This window comes from Pinus tabuliformis, chromosome 2_2, assembly GCF_031772625.1.
Source record: "Pinus tabuliformis cultivar Carrire ecotype Pingquan chromosome 2_2, CPIR1, whole genome shotgun sequence".
In the NCBI taxonomy this organism is placed as follows: domain Eukaryota; kingdom Viridiplantae; phylum Streptophyta; class Pinopsida; order Pinales; family Pinaceae; genus Pinus; species Pinus tabuliformis.
The window spans coordinates 223561916-223583523 of NC_142300.1; the positions used below are offsets into that span (position 1 = coordinate 223561916).

The 21608-nt window shown below is 38.1% G+C and overlaps 1 protein-coding gene across 1 annotated transcript; it reads left to right on the plus strand.

Annotated features, from left to right (window-relative positions):
* Nucleotides 1–686: 686 nt before the first annotated feature.
* Nucleotides 687–21157, plus strand: LOC149192125 (uncharacterized). Its single transcript, XM_089406312.1, has 3 exons — nucleotides 687–854; nucleotides 1087–1242; nucleotides 20571–21157. Exons 1-3 carry the CDS (start codon nucleotides 807–809, stop codon nucleotides 20724–20726), a joined length of 360 nt encoding a protein of 119 aa, XP_089262438.1. The 5' UTR covers nucleotides 687–806; the 3' UTR covers nucleotides 20727–21157.
* The last annotated feature ends 451 nt before the right edge of the window (nucleotides 21158–21608 follow it).

Sequence of the window (21608 nt, forward strand, 5' to 3'; positions counted from 1 at the left end):
TTATATTACTTTTAACATTTTATTTATTGTTATTATTTTTAATTACTTTTAATGTTTTATTTATTTATTATTTACTCGACATATAATTGTTAAAAGTTAAACATTTACGCCTATACATATATCTCTATATTAGTTGATATTGATATTAGATTAAATTTGTTAAATGTTAAATGTTAAATGTTAAACATTTACACTCAATATCTACACAATTATATAAGGGGGTTCCTTGTCCTATAAATAAGAGATTTTTTGTCCCACAAATAATAAAGAGGTTTCTTGTCCCACAATTAAAAAAGTCCTTGTCCAATTTGATATCCGATCTTGGTTATGACTTTAAAATTAAATAATAATAATAAAAATCATTTTAAAATATTAAAAATTTTAATTTAGTGAAATGATAACCACAGTACAGGAAAAGCATACTCCGACTAATAAGCGTTTTCGTCCAAAATTTTTAATTTGCCGAGCAAAAGAGCCCAAGCATTTCTTAGCTAAAAGTACAAATAAAAAATCCGCTTAACCAAAATTGCCGCAACATCACATAAATGGCTAGCTGTGAAGGATCGCACTGTTGTATTAAATAGTCACGACACGCAACTCACCACCTTCCGTTGGGACCTTGCACGCTGATTTGATTTATCACTCCCGCCTATCGAAGAAACGCGTACAAAAAAGAATAACCGAAAGCTCCCAGATTCGTATTGCCTTCTGTATATCCGAAGTCTGCGAACCTGCTGCCATCGAGAACACAGTTTCGGAGTTTGGATTCAAACACCAATTGCTGCAGCAGTATTATAGAAAGAACCATGATTGGGATATTCGGCCGTCTTTCCTTCAAGTCGGTCACCTCAGAGGTAATTTTTCCTACATATTTCTCTTAACACCTATTTCTTCTTCCAAATCAAGTTCATTACACGTTATGGGTCGATGCTGCAGTCACTGAAAGACATGTGAATCCGGAATTTGCAGTTTTACATGGTCGTTGTTTTGTTACTGGTCGAATTAAGTTCAATATTCATTGGTCTGTGTTTGTAAAGCAGAGACTGTTTACTTTAAGTGGGGTAGTATTTATTGATTTGATTGCAGGATGAGAGGGAATCCTTTGAGCTTCCCAAGGAGGTGAATCCACCGGTACATGGAGTTCAACTTATTGTAGATTTCAATCCAGTGGAACATACTCAGGAGCCCACAGACAAAGACAACCCTGTTAAATGCCCACAGCCTCAGCCCAGCATTCTTCATGTAATAATTTTCACATCCGTTATCTCCATTCCCTGAATTTGTTTGTTATGTATTTTCTTTTATGATGCATAGACTAGCATTGAGTGGAGTCATTAGACTTTCGTTGGAACTTTACATATGTTTTTGCATATAGCATGGTAGCCTAAAAAATGCATTTTCATTAATGCAGATAAAATAATATATAATATCAGCATATATGAATACGCCAAGGCACTAACATGCCAATTACCCATCCCTAAATATGCATTAACACGACAATTACCCATTCCTACAGTGCAAGTGGGGGCCAGCATATTCGCATTGTTTTGAACTACAAGAAATATGTTTTTCAGAACATGTACAAAAGACACTGCAAAGCAAAATGGAATAAAACAAAGACGAAGAAAGCAATAATTAAATAAAATGAGAATAGGAGAGAAAAGGTTCATGAAGGTCGGAGTGTCGGCCTTCCCATTACCCTAGCTCTCCATATTTCTTTTCGTATTTTCACTCTCAAAGGGCCTTTTGGGTGTTAGAAAGTGGGAATGCAAAGGAGGAGAATCCGCGTATGTATTTAAGGGATGCTCTGAAGATTTAATGGCTATTATGTTAGCTATTAAGGTGATTTAATGGCTGTTATGTTAGCTACTGAGGTGAGATTTTCTTTCTCTCTATAGTGTTGGAGTTTCCTTTCTCATTTGCAGTAGTTCATGGGTAGATGGATCTCCCAACAACTCTCTATCCTCCATTGTTGCTTGATTTATGAGATTAGAGATTTGTTGACATCATTATTTGTATATTGCAATTTTGTAGAGAGTTTCTCAATCAGTTCCAAATGTGAATTTCACGGTCAGAAATGAGGAAAAATACCACTACGATTTATCATGGCCGCATTGAGCTACCTTTAAAGTTTTTGAATGATTCTTTGCTGCCTATAACTCACAGACAACCAATTTAGAATCCAACAAACCTTTGGAGGTCAGCCCACAACTAATATAGCTAATTGGCCACTATATATAGGTCATACGATTGTTAATTTGTAGAGTGCGAGAGTGTACTAGGTGGCATGACCACATCCACATCTCAAAGAAAGTTCCATGCAGGTTGTATGAACGTAGGTGGCCTAGGATGATTTTGTTCCAAGTTGTTTTTCTTTGGCATTTAATGAATGACCATCTCCCTTGGCACAACATTGATATTAAAAGGATTGACTTATTCTCATATTCTAGGACGACTATTTGTTATATTGAATTGGGAACCATCTCTTATCCTTTCGTAGCCATTCCAATTAAGACCGTATCTCATGTGGTTAAGTAATAACCCATTTCACACATATGGGTTAAATAGTGGCCAACACATATTAAGACCGTATCTCATGCAATGTTTTAAAACTTTGACTCGAACTCCGACTCGGCCGAGGGTCGACTCCGACTCGGTATCGACTCGGTCGTTGTAAAAAATACATTAAATATATTTTTTTTTTAATAAAAAACATAATTTTAAAGATTTTCATTCATGTTTCCAAACACACAACATTATAATATAGATGGAAGACAACATATGATCAAAGTAGGCTCATGAATATATCCATTACATCAAAATGGCACCCAGTGCACTGTCCAATACATACACGATGATGATATAGAGATCAAAACAAAAACACATAACCAAGGAGGCTAGAAATGGCCTCTACAACAAAAGTCTGTGACTAGTACTATTGGCTATTGCTAGAGTTGCCAACATCATCTGGCTCAGTGTTACTTGGGAACGGGAGCGAAAATGGGGAGCGAGAGCGAAAACGGGAGTGGGAGCGACATTTTCAGAAGCTCTCGGTTTGGGAGCGAATCCCTGAGGAGTTCAACAACCAATGTCACTAACATCAAGGTACATAGAGGGATTGGTGCTCTTGATTAAATATGAGTTCCATACCCTAATACATGACAAAATTCAATGGAAACATTGCAATCCCCCAATCCTGAAATCTTGAAAAACTGATAAGTTTGCTGGATTTTGAATGAAATCTAAAATTCTACTTTCTCCATATGAAATCCAATGAGGCCGGAACCACTCCGACCCCAACTTGGAGTCCCCAACACTCAGCAAAATCTTAAAAATATAAAAAAATATAAAAAAACTCTGTTTTTGGGGTTTACTGGCCGCATGAACTAACTCGGCTGAGTAGTTACGGATCTAGCCGAGTCGGCCGAGTCATGCTATAACTCGGCTGGGTCAGTCATAACTCGGTCGACCAAACCGTTTTTTCTGTCGAGTTGATTTTTTTTTTCTTCGACTCGGACCAACTCGGCCGAGTCGGTTCCGAGCCGGGTGGATCTTAAAACAATGATCTCATGTGGTTAAGTAACAACCCATTTCACACATATGGGTTAAATAGTGGCCAACAAATGTATATTTAATGCGTAGTGGTTAGTTTTTTATTGGAGACCGTTCTTTAGTGAGTGAGTAAATTTTAAAGTCTACAAATTACAAGTATACTCAATTCGACTTTAAACCAGCAAGTACCCAACTCTATATTGGATAGTATTTCCCTTGGTGGAGTAGTGTTCATTCTGATAATTGGAGGATAACCATAATGCTTCATATAGTTGGTTGATGAGAAGCTTAAGAGTATTGGTTTGGTAGTTGGTGTCTAACCCCAATAGACTTCATCCAAAGCATTAGACTTTTGAGAGTCTACAATTCATTAAACAAGCCATTACAATAAGAATGGATTAGACTAGACAAAACCATGATAGTGTCTCAGGATTTATTTCTAATTTAGTTGACTTGGATATTCATGTGCAAAGGAGTTTCACTAAGATAAAGTTCTAAATGCTAGAGTAATTGTAGGTTCCTAGTTGATAGTTGCATTGTGAACTTGTTGTTTGTGTAGGTTACACCAAACAATAATGGGTAGTTGATTGACATTATGCAGTCTTAGATGCTTGTAGAAGAACATGGAATAAAGAAGTTTGCATTCGACATTGTAGTGTTACAATAGGGCTTGTAGCCATCTGAAAAACATAGGTCGCTATATAAGATAGAGAATAGAGATCATAGATAATTCCATGGAGTGTTTGTGTTGGTGAAGAAAGTGGGCTATAAGTTCCCTGTTTACAGATCATATGCTATTAGAGTCGCTGAATCCTTAATTGTGACATAGTTGCTAAAGCCTCACAGACCTGTCACGGGTAAAGCAAATAGAGAGAGGTTGGAAATTTTGTGGGCCATCAATGCTAAGCTTCAAGTTGACAACAAGCACTTGAAGAAACAAGTTTAGATGTTTAACCAGAGGATGGCAGAGATGGAGAAGAACCTTGAGAGCTCGACAAGATTGTTTCCAATTCTAAAGAAGGAAGTTGAATGCCAAGACTCCCTCAATGCAATTATGGTAGATTGGGACAATAGTAGATTTCAACTTGTACACTTGAAAGAGAAGGCCATTCGATTGGAAAATTGGTAGGACAAGTTTACTTAGACGATGACTCAACTGAAACAAGAGTGGGAAAAAGAGAGGCATTGGCAAAGCTCCAAGTAGTTGTGCAAGAGCACAGAGTAGCGACACCACCTTCCTTTTCCATTATCAAATCCAACACCAGGATTGAGACAACTTTGATAAGCTCATCTTCCATAGGCATTTCTCAAGAGTAACATGGTGAATTTGAAAAACATACTAAAGGAATTGGGTTGAAATTGTTAAGGCGGATGGGTTATGATGGACAAGGGCGAGGAAAGAGAAGACAAGGCATCCTAAGCCCCATTATAGTTGAATAGCAGGTCAAACATGAAGGATTGGGTTTCAATGGCCATGAGAAATGGCCATGAAATCCAAGATCATGTTTGCAAAGGCAAAGGACATGACGAAGTTGACTTGCTCATCAGAAGAAAGAGTAGCAATACATCAAGGTGACAACCCACTACCACCTTAGCCTTCTTATGGAAGATTGCATAAGGGTAGTGATGAAAAGAGTTCAAAGACTCAACTTACATGTTCACTCAAAAGAAGTAACAAGCAGTTGTGCTGGAAGAAGAAGAGGAATCATGGGTATGCATCAGATAAACCTCACAAGAAGAAAGGCCATAACACTACTAGTTTTTGGTACTTAGAGGTAGTCTCATTTTATGGTTAGAAAGGCCATCATGTGCCATCTACATTGGATAGTATTTCCCTTGGTGGAGTAGTCTTCATGGGTAGATGAATATCCCAACAACTCTCTATCATCTACCATTGATTGATTGATGAGATTGGACATTTGTAGACATTGTTATTTGGTTGTTGCAATCTTGAAGGGACTTTCTATGTGTTCCATGTGTGAATTTGACTATTCGAATTGAGGAAAAACACCACCAATATTTACGATGGTTGCCATGAGCTATCTGTATAGTTCTGGAGTGATTCTTGGTTTCCTATAACATTGAGCACTAACTTGGAACCCAATAAGACTTTGGAAGTTGTCCCATAGCTAATACAATTGATTTTCCACTATCTGTAAGTCGTATGGCAATTACTTTGCAAAGTGCGAGATTGTGTAGAGTTGTACTACTGCATCCACATCTTAAAGAAATCTCCACACAATCCAAATGACTACATCGACATCTTAAAGAAAGCTCCATGTAAGCAATATGACCATACATGGCTCAGTGGGCATCTCTCTCTCTCTCTCCACTCTTTGGGGAGCATTGAATGGAGGCTAGGACATTGATTGGAAGATAGCTCTTGTTCCAAGTTTTTTTTTGGCATTTGATGAATGGTCATCTCCCTTGGCATAGCGTTGATATTAAGAGGTTTGTCTTAAATTTATATTCTAGGACAATCGTTTGTTATATTTAATTGGAATCCATCTCTAATCCTTTGGTAGCCATTCTGATTAAGGCCATTTTTTCCTCAGATAATTTTCATGTCCCTGCTGTACAAGGTTGTATATGAGGCTAGCAACTTGTCCTTTTTTCTACAAGCAACAAATTTCTACTAAGCAAAAAAAATGTCAAAAGTATCCCAACGGATAGAAATACATTTTTATACATTGCTTAGACTCATTTATAACTTAGAAATAAGGAAAGACCTCGTATTTAGTATTGTACCTTCTCGATGTTCATCTTCAATGACCTATAATTGAGCATTGGCAATACCTTCCTTAGAAAACTTGTTAACTTGTTCATTTAACTCCCAAAAGATGTGTGTGAAGGTAATTGACTAAAATTGTTCAGTAAGTTCTTTCAAATGCAAGGCCAAACTGGATAGAGTAGGGTTTATTTGTCTACTATGAAATGATGCACTTGGGATGTGTTCCTTTGAGGTCTAGGCTCCTCCTATTTAAATGTTCTTGAGTGGTGTGACATTAGCCCTTAAGGGCACTCCTCCTACTAGGCTGACTTGTTAATTTTTCCATCATAACCACACTCTAACACATAAAAATTAATCTCTCTCTTTGTAGACTTCTGATCTTGATGATTTTCACGGCCCCTAGTTCCTTTTAGTCTCCTCTTTCATCTCCATAAGTCAAATAATGATATCCCTCATGGTTTTGGCCCCACATTTTTGGGTACAAAACCCCAAGCGTGGATTCTTAGCCCACAAACCATATTTCTATTCCCATTCCTCCAAAACCTTTAGCCTAGGGTTTAGAGTACCTCCCAAGCTACAAATTTCAACGCTCCCTCTTAGCGAGGGAGGTACTTCCAACACAAGGAAGTCTTTATCAACATCATCGGTGACACTAGTCCATCTGGAATCCATCACTGTAGCATACTATGTAGAATGAACCACACAATCTAGGTAGTGCCTCTGCCTCATCTCATATGAACCTAAAGACCTCAACACTTCCATAGGGTTGCTCCCTCTAAAGCTAGACTCCCTCTGAGTCTACATGATCTCCACTGACTCAACCTGTTACTGATCTTGTGTCCTACAAGGTTAGTCCGAGTTACGGTCGAACACGGGCCATCATCACTATAGCCCAATTCTACAAGCACTCATCCTTTTGGGTCAAACACAACTCATGCACATCCCTCCAATCTCAGATATACAACATCACAATCCAATGAGGAAACTAGCTTGCCAATATGCAATCTATCTGTTAAAATTAGAAACTAGGGCAAAAATCCATGTGGGTCATCTTATTTATGACAGCTGATATTTTTCTTGGATTCCTCTCGTCGAGAGGTGTAGGATTGATCTAAAGATCATCCGATTCTGACATGTATTCATAGAGATATGAATTTGTTTGTGTTATGTGACAATTCGTCAAGGTTGGCTAGCATCCAAACTACCCCCACTTGTCCTCAACGTTTCACCATAAATAGAAGAGGTCTTCAAGTCATTTCACACAATCATCTCTTGTGATCTCTCTCCACTTGTCTTTGGGTTTTGGTGGTAGGAGAGATTTAAAGAGGATATGCTGCCCTAGAGGGTTTTCCCTAGCTGTAGATGCTGTTTGAAGAGATCTATATGCTGCCCTAAATTACAGTCATGGAGCATGAGTATCACGTTGAAGAAGAGGCACCTACGCTGCCCTAAAGGAGGCTCTCCTACGCAGTGCAAGAAGAGGCCTTAATGCTGGTATGTAGAAGCCCTAACCACTACTAATGATGCCCTCATATGCTGTCCTAGACCGCAGTCATTAGGGGTGTGTATGCAGCAAGAGGAGACACTTAATGCAGTCATTATGGAGGCTTCCATTCAATGTCAAAGGGAGCCTCTATACGCAGCTAAAGGAAGCTCCATAAAATCCCTAGCCACAGTCCTCTATACACAGCTAGACACAGTCAAAGGGAACCTAAATGAACTCCTAATCCGCAGTAAGAAAGAGACTCATACACAGTCCTAAAGGATGTAATTTAGGTGTTGTTCAAGCAAGGAGAACTAGCACACTAGAACTAGGAGGGTTCTATAGGAAGCTAAAGGAGTTTCCAAACAGCAACATTTAAATGTGCCCTAGGACGCAGTCAATAAGGCTTTAATCCATAGCTAAAGGGAGCTCCAGTCTTTGTCCCAACCGTAGTAAAGGAGGCCTAAGAAGAGGCTCCTATATGCTGTCCTAAACTGCAGATCAAGAGGTGACCCCATTCACAGTTAAGGGTGATTGTCCATAGCTACAGGAGGATGGTCACAGGCAGCCTTACACAGTCACCTAGCCGCTGGGATTATGCCACATTGCTGTAGGTGACAGCATGGCCATTTGTTTGGGTATGATATGCTGGGTAGAAGTATCCAATAGGGCTGCTGCATAAAGTCTGATTGGTCATTGTGTGAAGGGACAAGCAAAATGAATATGCTGCCTGACGATTGTGTGTTAGGCTGCAGGCCATAACATCACAGTCAATTTTGTATGGATATTTGAGGACTCATATCATTAGCATTATGTATGGAGCTATAGTGTATAATACTGCTGAGATCTCAAGCTATTAGAGGGTTGTATGATGCTGCTGCAATATGAGGTTGACAGAGCTATTGTCATAGTGATGAAGTGCAACACAGTGATGAAGTGCAACATAGTGATGATGGGTGCGACTTAGTGATGATGGATGCAGCATGGTGATGGAATCACCTTGGAGAATCAGTTGAAGAATGAAATCTGATAAGTGTACCTTCACCTGAGTTCAGATCTACAGCCCTTGTCATCATAACTATTGTGTCATCTTCATGGTGAAGATCTCTGCTCTTATCTTGTCAAGTCAAAGTGTTGACTTCTGATGTATATGTACTATCTCTCTCTGCTGAACTATTGAAGAATATAAGAAGAATTGATCAAGGGTTTCCCCACATTGGGGTTTGTCCCTGGCTGGCACCATATCTTGTGTCCTCTTGTCTTGGCTTATCTTCTGCGATTTATGTTTATGTTCTATCTGCATTTTACTATCATGCTAAATGTGATTGCTAATCTGTAACTGATATTGAGCTAATATGGAAAATTGAAGTAAATTTTCTCTAAGCATATAACATACCTAAAATTAACACTATCACATGAAGCAATCTTGATCAACACAATCTCGTCCATGCCAAAGCAATCCTTGAGCTATCCCAACAATCCATGGCAAGTTATAGGAAGTCCATGATCATCAACCTGCCCTACAACAAACTGTTTTTCACCAGTCTCACCACCAATCGACTAGAACTCTCAACCAATCTCGCTGCCAAGCTAGTCAAGACCACATCTCCTTGTCTTCAGTTGAACCCTTTTCTCCATGATCTAGACAATCTCGACACCCTCTGAGCTACTTTGTTGTGCACACTCTAATTCATTGGCCCTTCAAAGTAGCTTTGATACCATGTTTTTCCACAATACTGGAGTCTAGGTTAGAATCTTACAATCATTGATGCTACCAATCCAAGTATCACAAAAAACAAGGAAAATTGCCTTCATACATCCACTAGTACAAGAATACAAGAACAAGATACTTTGATGATCTAGCTAATGTAGTCGACGATCACATCTCCTCTTGCCCTACCCTGAACACACTGTTGGTTCGTTTGCTCCCAATCTACAACTCATGCCTTTATCAATGTACCAAGTCCTTTAGGCCACTGAACACAACTCCAATCAACTCTCTAGTTGATCGTTAGTCCATCAACACATCGAGAAATCCCTTCAGAATATGGGCTAAGTTGTGCTAGAAAATGGGAATAGCTTCAATGATAGACTTTATCAGGGCAAGTTCACCTTCTTGTGAAATGCATCTTACACCAAAAAGTAACTTGTTGCTCAACCATGGTGAGAAGCCACCTCTAGTCCTCCTTTCCATGGTTATTAGGTTTTAAAGTATATCCAAGATATTAATTTTTTCCTTCAAAATCCAAATGTCGGAAAGTGGATATTATTCCAATCCTTTCAATTAGATTTGATTCGTCTCAATTATAGTGCATACTTAATCATGTTGATCTCAATCCTAGTGGCAAAAGACAATAAGTCTAAGATCTACTTTAAAGTTTGAATTTCCCTCACTAATCCTAGTCCAAATAACAAGATATCATCAACAAATAATAGATGGGTAAAAGAGACTTTTCTTCCCACCTAGATACCCTTGTCTATGTCTTCTAGCATTATGCATTGCCCTATTATGTCCTTCAACTTCTGACAAAAACATATAAGGGGATAAGGGACATCTGTCTTTGATCCTTCTTGAAGGTTGGAGGGAAGGGGAAGCCACACCATTTATTAACACAAAAAGGAAACAAAATTCACACAACCCATAATCCACCTCACCATGGGAAGGGAGAAACCCAAGTGAAGCAAAAGGAGTCTTAAACAGAGCCAAGAGACCTTGTATAAGCTTTGGAGAGATATGGCTTAATAACATTAGTTGGGGATTTATGTTTCTTGATAGAATGGAGGCCTTCTTGGGAAGAACCAATAGCTTCATGAATCACTGTGTAATGGCTTGATCCTCATGGCAATAACTATTGACATAATCTTGTAGAAAAATTACATAGTGCAATTGGCCAAGCCTTCAAAGTTCATTGGCAACCATGCTTAGGAATTAGGAAAATACAAGTTGAATTAGAATTCCTATGACCGTTTGCTTCCTATATAACCTCCTCCACAACTCTTAAGATGTCTTCTCCAAGGAAAAAAATGCAAATAAAACTCAATAGGCCACCCATCAAGCCCCAAACTCTTATTCTTCTAGAATGCATTTAAGACCTTCAATAGTTCTTCCCTAGTAACTTCTTAGAACATTGTTTTGTTGTCCTCTGCTTCCACCATCTTAGGAAAACATGAAATAGCCTTCATTATCTCATTGAGGTTTGTTAAAGCTCCTGAAAAACATGTGTGAAAATTAGTTGACCCCAAGAGCTTCCAACCCCTGAAAGCCTCTAATTTGTTGCCATCATTATTTGAGAGTTCCCATATAATTATACTCCAGCCCGTTTCTTGATCCAAAATAAGTTCATTCTCTTATGACTCTAGAAGTTTCATTTGAGAAAAAATGTTCACTATATAGCCCATTAGGGTTGTCATTATATAATTGTCCTAACTTCCACTCAACTTCCCTCAACTTATGGTCTCGAGATTTATGTCTCTCACTAGCCCAGGGTACCACCTTCCCTTTGAGCAATTGTAATGAAGTGCAAATTGAGCACAGGATGACTCTTCAAAGTTAGCATCAAAGTTCCTCCAAGCACTCCTGATCAAGTTTTGGAAATCCTCCTCAATTAACCATTAGGGGTTGTATTTGAAAAGAGCCTTTGGATTTCCATCCCTTGACTCATCTCTAAGAACATGATATAGTGGTTAGAACATCTCATCGAGTTCACTTAAGTGCTATAATGAGATATTTTGTCCAAGAGGGAGTGATGGAGCAAGAAATGATCAAGTCAATTGGACACCCCAACTTTCCTAACATCTATTATTTGTCTAGATAGGATTCCCCTAAATTGGCTTCACATCCACCCATCCCATACTTTCAAATATGTCCACAAAAAAACCTACTAGTCTATCCTATATAGCAGAAGTTCCCTAGATTTCCCCTCTTTAGGGTAAAATTTAGGCCATCCCCTATGATTAGATTATGTTGTAATGTATTGTGTAAAACAAATCTTTGACCAGCAATCTTCCTTCCCTTCATATGGACATGGATATTATGTAAGCTCCATCTCAAGTCTATTGCAGAAAAACTCAATACAAATCCTTGAATAAACAACAAAAAAATTAATTAAGGTTAATTTTGAGCACCACCCCGTTATTAGACTACTCGAAAAAATTCAACCTCTAAAGCCAAAAAATCCTAGTATGAAAACAGATGTTTCAGAAATCATGACTTCTCCTTTACCCATAGTTTCGTAAATAAATATCACTTGGATTGGCCCCCCAAGCCTTGTACACTGATACAAAGGAGTTTCATGAGGTGGATTTATTTGCTCTAAGAACCCTTGTCAGTAATCACTGTTTTCATTGGTTAACCTCCTTAATGGCCTAGGATTGAGCACGCTTTATGGCTAAAATACACCCAACACTAGAGCCCCTTGTTCCTTTGGAACTCTCAAACTCTAACTCCCTGGATGGTTGAGTATCATGAGAAGTAGGGCAAGGTCTTAGTTGATAAATGGCCACCCCCTCTGCACCGAGGTGAAGATGATTAAAAAAGAATCAAATGCCACCATGACACCTCGCCCTATCACTGAATCCAAATCTTGGGAGAGATTTATCACTAGATTCTTGTCAGGTAGATCCAAACACACCCCAGTGCAAGGAAGAGGAACAATAACTTCAAAATCCTTATCAAGGGCATCCTAAGGGGAAGTTGAGACTTGTTTTTCCCCATCTACTTCCCCAACAATAGAATTAAAAGGATACATAGAGTTGCAATTTAAATTACTTTAAATTTGTGCACCTTTAAGCCCATGGTAGTCAACCAGTTGGATTTGTGAAGGAGAGACATCTAAAACCAGCAAAAAGTGTGGAGAATCTCCTCCCTTGTTTTCCCACTCTTGGCCCTTCATAACTAGTAGAATGGAGAAATATTCCACGTGAATATAAACCTCCTTCAGTGGATAATCCAAATCCACCTTCCCACTATTGGCCAAAGCATGACCAATCTTCCCATCCTTAATCTCATGAGAATTCTCAAACTGCTCCATAGAATGTAAAACATTCAAGTTTGGATTAGACAACCTTGTTTAACAACCTTCTTGAGTGCCCCATGAGAGAAGTGATGTTTGTCCTCCCCTCTATAACTTTTTTAGGAAAAAAAAGAAATATTCCTTGGGGTAATCTTTTAGTATATGTCCATAGAGTTGGCAACATGCACATGCACATCAAAAAGGGAAGTTTTGGTAATCCAACACTTAAGTATGTTGGGGATTACCCACAATTATTTCCATATACTTAAAGAGCCCTGGTCTCACATTAATTTCAACCAAGATTCTTTCCATAGAACAAACTATTAACTTCTTGTAAGTGTTGTCAATTGAAAGAGACTTAACTAGAGTATCCTTGATATCCTTTAGAATGTTATTCAACTACAATTCCATGCGAAGGTTGGGAAGTTTTACCCAAATAGGGGCAGAGTTCTGAAATTCAGCTTGTGCATTGCAAGCAGGATATTATGGTTTTAAACATAAGAAAGCCAAGTCTAGGAACCAAATGCATCATGGTATCTTCATCGCATCTTCCTTAGCTCGAAAAATAAAACCAACCTATCCCTTAACAATGAGGTGTAGACCAATTGGTTTCTATGGGATTTGGTCCCCACTAGGTCATAGGTTCAAATCTCATGGTGAGGGGTTGAGGATGGGAGCAGCCTTTGGGGGAATTAAATTATACCAAGGGGCATCCATTCTTGACTGAGCTTCACACAATCTTGGTGATGACATCCCATTGATGGGCAGATGGGGAGGGGTTGCGGATGGGAGCAACCTTGGGGGGAATTAAACTATCCTAAGGGGTGTCCAAGCTTGATCAAGCTTCACATAATCCCGGTGATGGCATCCCACTGTTGGGAAGATCACACTTCCATCCAATATTAAGACTAGCCTTGGTCTAGGCCAAAAAAAACAAAAACAAAAAACCAACCTATCCCTTGGCTAAAACATGGAGCATTAGACCATATCTCAACCAAGGAACCATCTTCTTTTGAACCCAAACGTTCAAGCCTATTTCAAGACCAATTTGTTCTCACCCCTTCTACAATCAAAGAAGCTCCTCCACTTGAGATTTTAAGGTATTTCTCTTATGTTTCCTTCTATTTACCACAGGATTGAAAATGCTACCTCCCTACAACTCTTCAATCGCAACCTGAGCAGTTACGAACCCATCTATAACTCCTCTTCATTGTGCTCAATTATCTTCTTGGGCCCCAAATCAGTTTCTTTGGAACAATTGTCACAGTGGGAGCATTGAGGCTCTTGAAAGAACCATATCTTCCTCCCTCAATTGTAGAAAAGTGCCCATGTGTAGGGAACAAAGGCCCCTGACATGGTTTTGAATGACCCAACACTATCGATTGTCTCAGTTTCCGCCTGGGCAAAAAAGGACATTCTTGTGTTCAAGCACATGCCCAACCTCCCCATCACACAAGATCTGTTGTAACGGCACATGAATCTCTACTGAAGCCTTCTTCCTCAAACCTGCAGACCAATCACCTTGGGCTCTATCACTTCTCCTTTTGGCCTCTGATTAAACCTCCTTGGCATCCAATGATTTCAGTAGGTATTCCACCAACAACTCAACCCCAGTAGGTGTATGAAAAATCTGTTCTTCTGACAATCCATCATCCGAATAATCCATGAGGAAAGGAACATCCATCGCCTAAGCCAACCCCACCACATAGTCTGCCACAGTCGTATTCAGGGTGGGCCTACAGAAACCCTTGTCTAAACCTTACCACAAAATCCATCCCCAAATCTCCGATTAAGATCTTATCTTATAGGTTAAGTAATAACCCATTTCATACATAATTGGACACTGTTCTTAACTTCTTAGTGAGTAAGTAAACTTTAAAGTCTAGAGAATTGTTGCAAATTTCATGTCAAGGAATATACTCTCAAGGGCTCAAAAATAAACTAATAAAAAATATCAAGAAAAATATCAGAAATTATCGCAAAATATTGGGATCCCTATCCTTTGACCTGGAAAACTGAAAAATTTCAGAAAAATTGGTATCATGAAAATCTTGGAAAATTTCAGAAATATCAGCAGAAATTGGAGATATTTGCAACATTGGTATAGAGATTACAAGTATACTGAATTTGGCATTTAAACCAGCGAAGTACCCAACTATATGCCAAATAATATTGCCCTTGACAAACTAGTGTTCATTTTGATAATTGGAGAGTAACCATAACACTTCTTCTGGTTTGTTGATGATGAGAAGCTTGAGTATTGGTGTGGTGGTTGCTGTTTAACCCCTACAAGGTTCATCAATAAATGGCACCATTGGCTGGGTGGTTTTACCTAAAGCCTTGTGCTTTTGTTAGAGTCACCATTTAATCAAACAAGCCACTACAATAAAAATTGAACACACACACAGAATTATGACAGTGTCTCAGCCTTGATGACCTTCATAAATTCAGTTGAGCTAGATATACACGTGAAAGGAGTTGCAGTGAGATGGAGTTCTCAGCAACATAATAATTGCAGAGTCCCAGTTGTTATTGGCATTGTCAACTGGTTGTTTGTGCAGAGGTTACACCAAACAACAATGGGCAATCGATTGGCATATTATAGCCTTACATGCCTGTGGAAGATCATGGAGGAAAGAAGTTAGCAATTTGCATTGCAGTGTTAGAAATTCCTTGTAGCCACTAGAAGGACATAGGTCTCTATATAAGACAAAGAACAGAGATCAAAGACAACTCTACAGAGTATTTATGTTAATGAAGCACATGGGCTATAAGTCCCTTTTTACAGATCACCTACATGCAACTGAATAGGCAAAATTTAAATCTTTGAAGGACAAGTAAAGAAAAAAATGGAAAAAATAAACTGAAGTGTCCATTAGGCCTAGGAGATTATAATTTATATCATATTAGTCAAGAATAGGTGTGTGCTTTAAATATAGATGCTTGAATCATTCAATGATTGGATAACAATCCATGTTCCTGTCAATGACAAAATTGTTAATCCATTTACCTGTTTCCACATAGTCTCCCACAGTCGTAGTCAGAGTGAGCCTACAGAAACCCTACCACAAAATCCATCCCCAAATCTCCGATTAACATCTTATCTTATAGGTTAAGTAATAACCCATTTCATACATAATTGGACACTGTTCTTAGTGAGTAAGTAAACTTTAAAGTCTAGCGAATTGTTGCAAATATCACGTCAAGGAATATATTCTCAAGGGTCGAAAAATAAACTAATCAGAAATATCAAGAAAATATCAGAAATTTTCGCAAAATATTGGGAACCCTATCCTTGGACCTGGAAAACTGAGAAATATCAGAAAAATTGGTAACATGAAAATCTTGGAAAATTTCAGAAATATCAGCAGAAATTGGAGATATTTGCAACATTGGTATAGAGATTACAATTATACTCAATTTGGCATTTAAACCAGCGAAGTACCCAACTATATGCCAAATAATATTGCCCTTGACAATCTAGTGTTCATTTTGATAATTGGAGAATAACCATAACACTTCTTCTGGTTGGTTGATGATGAGAAGCTTGAGTATTGGTGTGGTGGTTGCTGTTTAACCCCTACAAGGTTCATACTTCATCAATAATTGGCACCATTGGCTGGGTGGTTTTACCTAAAGCCTTGTACTTTTGTTAGAGTCACCATTTAATCAAACAAGCCACTACAATAAAAATTGAACACACACACAGAATTATGACAGTGTCTCAGCCTTGATGACCTTCATAAATTCAGTTGAGCTAGATATACACGTGAAAGTAGTTGCAGTGAGATGGAGTTCTCAGCAACATAATAATTGCAGAGTCCCAGTTGTTATTGGCATTGTCAACTGGTTGTTTGTGCAGAGGTTACACCAAACAACAATGGGCAATCGATTGGCATATTATAGCCTTACATGCCTGTGGAAGATCATGGAGGAAAGAAGTTAGCAATTTGCATTGCAGTGTTAGAAATTCCTTGTAGCCACTAGAAGGACATAGGTCTCTATATAAGACAAAGAACAGAGATCAAAGACAACTCTACAGAGTATTTATGTTAATGAAGCACATGGGCTATAAGTCCCTTTTTACAGATCACCTACATGCAACTGAATAGGCAAAATTTAAATCTTTGAAGGACAAGTAAAGAAAAAAATGGAAAAAATAAACTGAAGTGTCCATTAGGCCTAGGAGATTATAATTTATATCATATTAGTCAAGAATAGGTGTGTGCTTTAAATATAGATGCTTGAATCATTCAATGATTGGATAACAATCCATGTTCCTGTCAATGACAAAATTGTTAATCCATTTACCTGTTTCCACATAGTCTCCCACAGTCGTAGTCAGAGTGAGCCTACAGAAACCCTACCACAAAATCCATCCCCAAATCTCCGATTAACATCTTATCTTATAGGTTAAGTAATAACCCATTTCATACATAATTGGACACTGTTCTTAGTGAGTAAGTAAACTTTAAAGTCTAGAGAATTGTTGCAAATATCACGTCAAGGAATATATTCTCAAGGGTCGAAAAATAAACTAATCAGAAATATCAAGAAAATATCAGAAATTTTTGCAAAATATTGGGAACCCTATCCTTGGACCTGGAAAACTGAGAAATATGAGAAAAATTGGTAACATGAAAATCTTGGAAAATTTCAGAAATATCAGCAGAAATTGGAGATATTTGCAACATTGGTATAGAGATTACAAGTATACTCAATTTGGCATTTAAACCAGCGAAGTACCCAACTATATGCCAAATAATATTGCCCTTGACAATCTAGTGTTCATTTTGATAATTGGAGAATAACCATAACACTTCTTCTGGTTGGTTGATGATGAGAAGCTTGAGTATTGGTGTGGTGGTTGCTGTTTAACCCCTACAAGGTTCATACTTCATCAATAATTGGCACCATTGGCTGGGTGGTTTTACCTAAAGCCTTGTACTTTTGTTAGAGTCACCATTTAATCAAACAAGCCACTACAATAAAAATTGAACACACACACAGAATTATGACAGTGTCTCAGCCTTGATGACCTTGATAAATTCAGTTGAGCTAGATATACATGTGCAAAGGAGTTGCAGTGAGATGGAGTTCTCAGCAACATAATAATTGCAGAGTCCCAGTTGTTATTGGCATTGTCAACTGGTTGTTTGTGCAGAGGTTACACCAAACAACAATGGGCAATCGATTGGCATATTATAGCCTTACATGCCTGTGGAAGATCATGGAGCAAAGAAGTTAGCAATTTGCATTGCAGTGTTAGAAATTCCTTGTAGCCACTAGAAGGACATAGGTCTCTATATAAGACAAAGAACAGAGATCAAAGACAACTCTACAGAGTATTTATGTTAATGAAGCACATGGGCTATAAATCCCTTTTTACGGATCACCTACATGCAACTGAATAGGCAAAATTTAAATCTTTGCAGGACAAGTAAAGAAAAAATGGAAAAAATAAACAACAGAAGTGTCCATTAGGCCTAGGAGATTATAATTTATATCATATTAGTCAAGGATAGGTGTGTGCTTTAAAAATAAACGCTTGAATCATTCAATGATTGGATAGCAATCCATGTTCCTGTCTGACAAAATTGTTAATCCATTTACCTGTTTCTTTATAAGGTTCCTTTTAAGGCCAAAGTTTTTCTTCAGGGGAAACTTAACAACATGGGGATTTGAACATTCCACACAGAAGTAAAAACCTTAAAATATGGTCTGCTCCAAAATACACGTGCAGAGTGTGAAAGGGTACACACTGTGTATCTATTCTTTGTTTCATCAATTTTCTCAAAGTGTTTGAGTTCAATTTCAGAAATAGCTTTGCTATAATAACATTTGTCCAGAGATTGTTATTTCATCCGTTTTAGCTATTGTTGTATTTTTTCATCCAAAAGTAAGGTACAACCTAGGTCCTTAAGATTAAAGGAAATAAAGAAAAAGCTAACAATTAATTACCACAATGTGTATGTACGCATATTTATTTTAAAGAAACAATCTATGAGGTAAATCTAGCTTCCCCACATTTTCTTTAGATTTACTGGATGGCATTCATAATAACTCATGCATATTTTTCAAAGCTAAAAATTCTCACATTTCATGGATAGTGTCTGTATTAAATTTGTCCCAATGTCCTCATTGCTGCTCCAATGATTGCCCAAGACTCCTCACTGCTGCTCCGAAAACCATCTCCACAACTCTTCACAAACTCCTCACAAATTCTCACACAAATGCAATGAGATAGTTGTGAGGAAATGTGAGGGGGTTGGGTAGCTTTTATAGGCTTGGAGAGAGGTTAGATGGACAAACAAAAAAACTAAAACCAAAAAATAAGTGAGTTTGGAGTCCACATTCCCTCCAAAATGCGCCGCTGACCGAGTTTGACTGGCTCGGTCGGTTTAAGTCGGACTCACAAATTCTCTCACAAATGCAATGAGATAGATGTGAGGGGGATGGGTGGTTTTTATAGGTTTGGGAGAGGTTAGATGGACAAACAAAAAACCTAAAACCAAAAAATAAGTGAGTTTGGAGTCCGCATTCCCTCCAAAATGCCCCGCTGACCGAGTTTGACTGGACCGGTCGGTTTAAGTTGGACTCGGTTCATTGGCCGGTCTGCTACCGAATTGACCAAGTCGGTGACCGGTTGGGCCAGTTCGGTAACAGACCGACCAATGAACTGGTTGGCCGAGCCGACTCGGGCAAGGGTCTGACTTGGTCGGCTAGGCCGAATTTTAAAACTCTGATTTGCCCCCACCCTTGCTTGTTGTTGAACTCATCAATCTTTAATAGAAGAATCGAACTCAGGTCGAGCTACTTCATGAGGCTAATGCATTAGCATATATATCCAAAGAAAACCTCGTGGGGAAATCATAAGGATGCTTCCCTGCATTTGTGCATGGTATCCTCAGTAAATTTTTAGGTGTATAGCAGTGTGTCTTACCTGGGGTAAATCAATTTGGGGACTTGTTGGCACAAAACTAAGCAAATGCTCAACAATAGTGATAACAACCAATTTAACTAATCCCTTGGACTATATATAGATCCATCTCAATCCCAAACCTTTTAAGCACAATTTAGTTTCTGCCTAGCATATATCCATTTTATCCTCTAATCTATTAAACACTGAAAGTGATAAAAAATCTAAAGCATAGCATAGATCCATTTTAGCTTTAGATTTTTTAATCACCATGATATTTATTCTTCAAACCCATGGTTGTTAAGTATCCATCAAATGGGTCAAAAGTCAGCTTAACTGAGTACCTCTGTAATAAAAGTTATTAATAGATACCCGTATGAAGCTTGTTCTATGGAGTGTTGGACCAAGTAGGAAAACTTCTCGTTTAATTTCAAAGGTGTTGGTGGCATTCATTTCTTTGCATTTGGTTGGGAAGACATCTGACACTTGATCAGAGCTGAGAAATAAATACACGTGACCTCCATCTATCACTATAATCGTTAATCTGGTTGATATAAACCTCCATACCTTATATATTTTAGATCTATGCTTCTATTATTATGTTTAAGAGGGAGACTTTACACTGGCAAGGATTCTCAAAATGCATTTGTGTTTATATTCCTTTCTGGATTATGCTATTTTCTTTTGTATGCTGCATACAGCAGCTAAAGAGTTGACCGATTCTTCAGGATTGATCATTAAAACATTAACCACCCATAAGTTGTTGAATTTGTCAGTGCTTTTCTTTACCCTTTTTACTTGAAGATGTGCTGACGTACAGATGAAACTTTGAATCTCCAAAACGGTGAATGAAAGTCGGTTGTCTGGTGGCAGGATGGAAGCATATTGAAGGAAACACTACTACAGGCAAACGGCGGAAGAACTCATGAGTTGCCTGTTTTAAAGGAAGAGGTGGTTCAATCACGAGGATCACATAGGAGGTCACGTTACAGTATTTCTAACGATACCAATCTCAAATTCTCAGAGTAATATTGTGAAGAAGTAACACTGAGTTACTTATCATCGCATTTGAATTTTACGGAAGGTCCGACAAAATGAGAGACTAATAGCATGTACCCATGATTCTTGGGTTAATATTTTGCTAGCGTCCTATTATAGTCTCGAATGGAAAGTTGATCCTCAGGCGAGATCTTTACGTCAATAAGGTGTTTATAGAAGTCATTCGATTTGTTGTTAGCTAACCCTCTTATCTGTGGCCTGCGCGAATAATAACAATCAACTGGGAAAGTTTATATGATTGTGAAATTTCCTTCCTTTACGATTATTGATATGTATCTCAGGAATCACGCTTTTTCTTACTGTTTGAAATCCCAGTTGAGCAGTTTTACTTGGTCCAAGGATGCTAACTGATTTAAAAACATCAAACGACAATTCTTTGAAGCCCTTCTCCAAGAGAAAGAAAAACCTTAGAATGGCATGTACTATTTGATTATAAATTATAATATGATGATTCTAGATCGTAGAAGCTATATAGTGCATCTCATTAACGGTTCTGTACATGCTATATATATGTCCAAACTTTTCATATATTGCGTTGAATGGTTTGGAATTACATTAATCTACTTTATTAAGAATTTTGCTATTGGTTTTTGATATGATCAGTTTTTTTTCCTAACTTTGGGTTTGGTTTTCTTAGACAATTGTGTTTTCATCCAAACAATATTGGTTTTAAAATCCAAACAATATTGGTTTTACATTTTTAAAGCAAAAATGGACGAAGACAAGAACATGGTATTAATGAGGTTTTAGAATGAGCTTTGTCATGCCAGAATCTAGTAGCCTAGGGCAAAGCTTTATTAGGTGACCTAATACAATGTGCAACGCTTGGGAATGTCACTATTGTTATCTCAA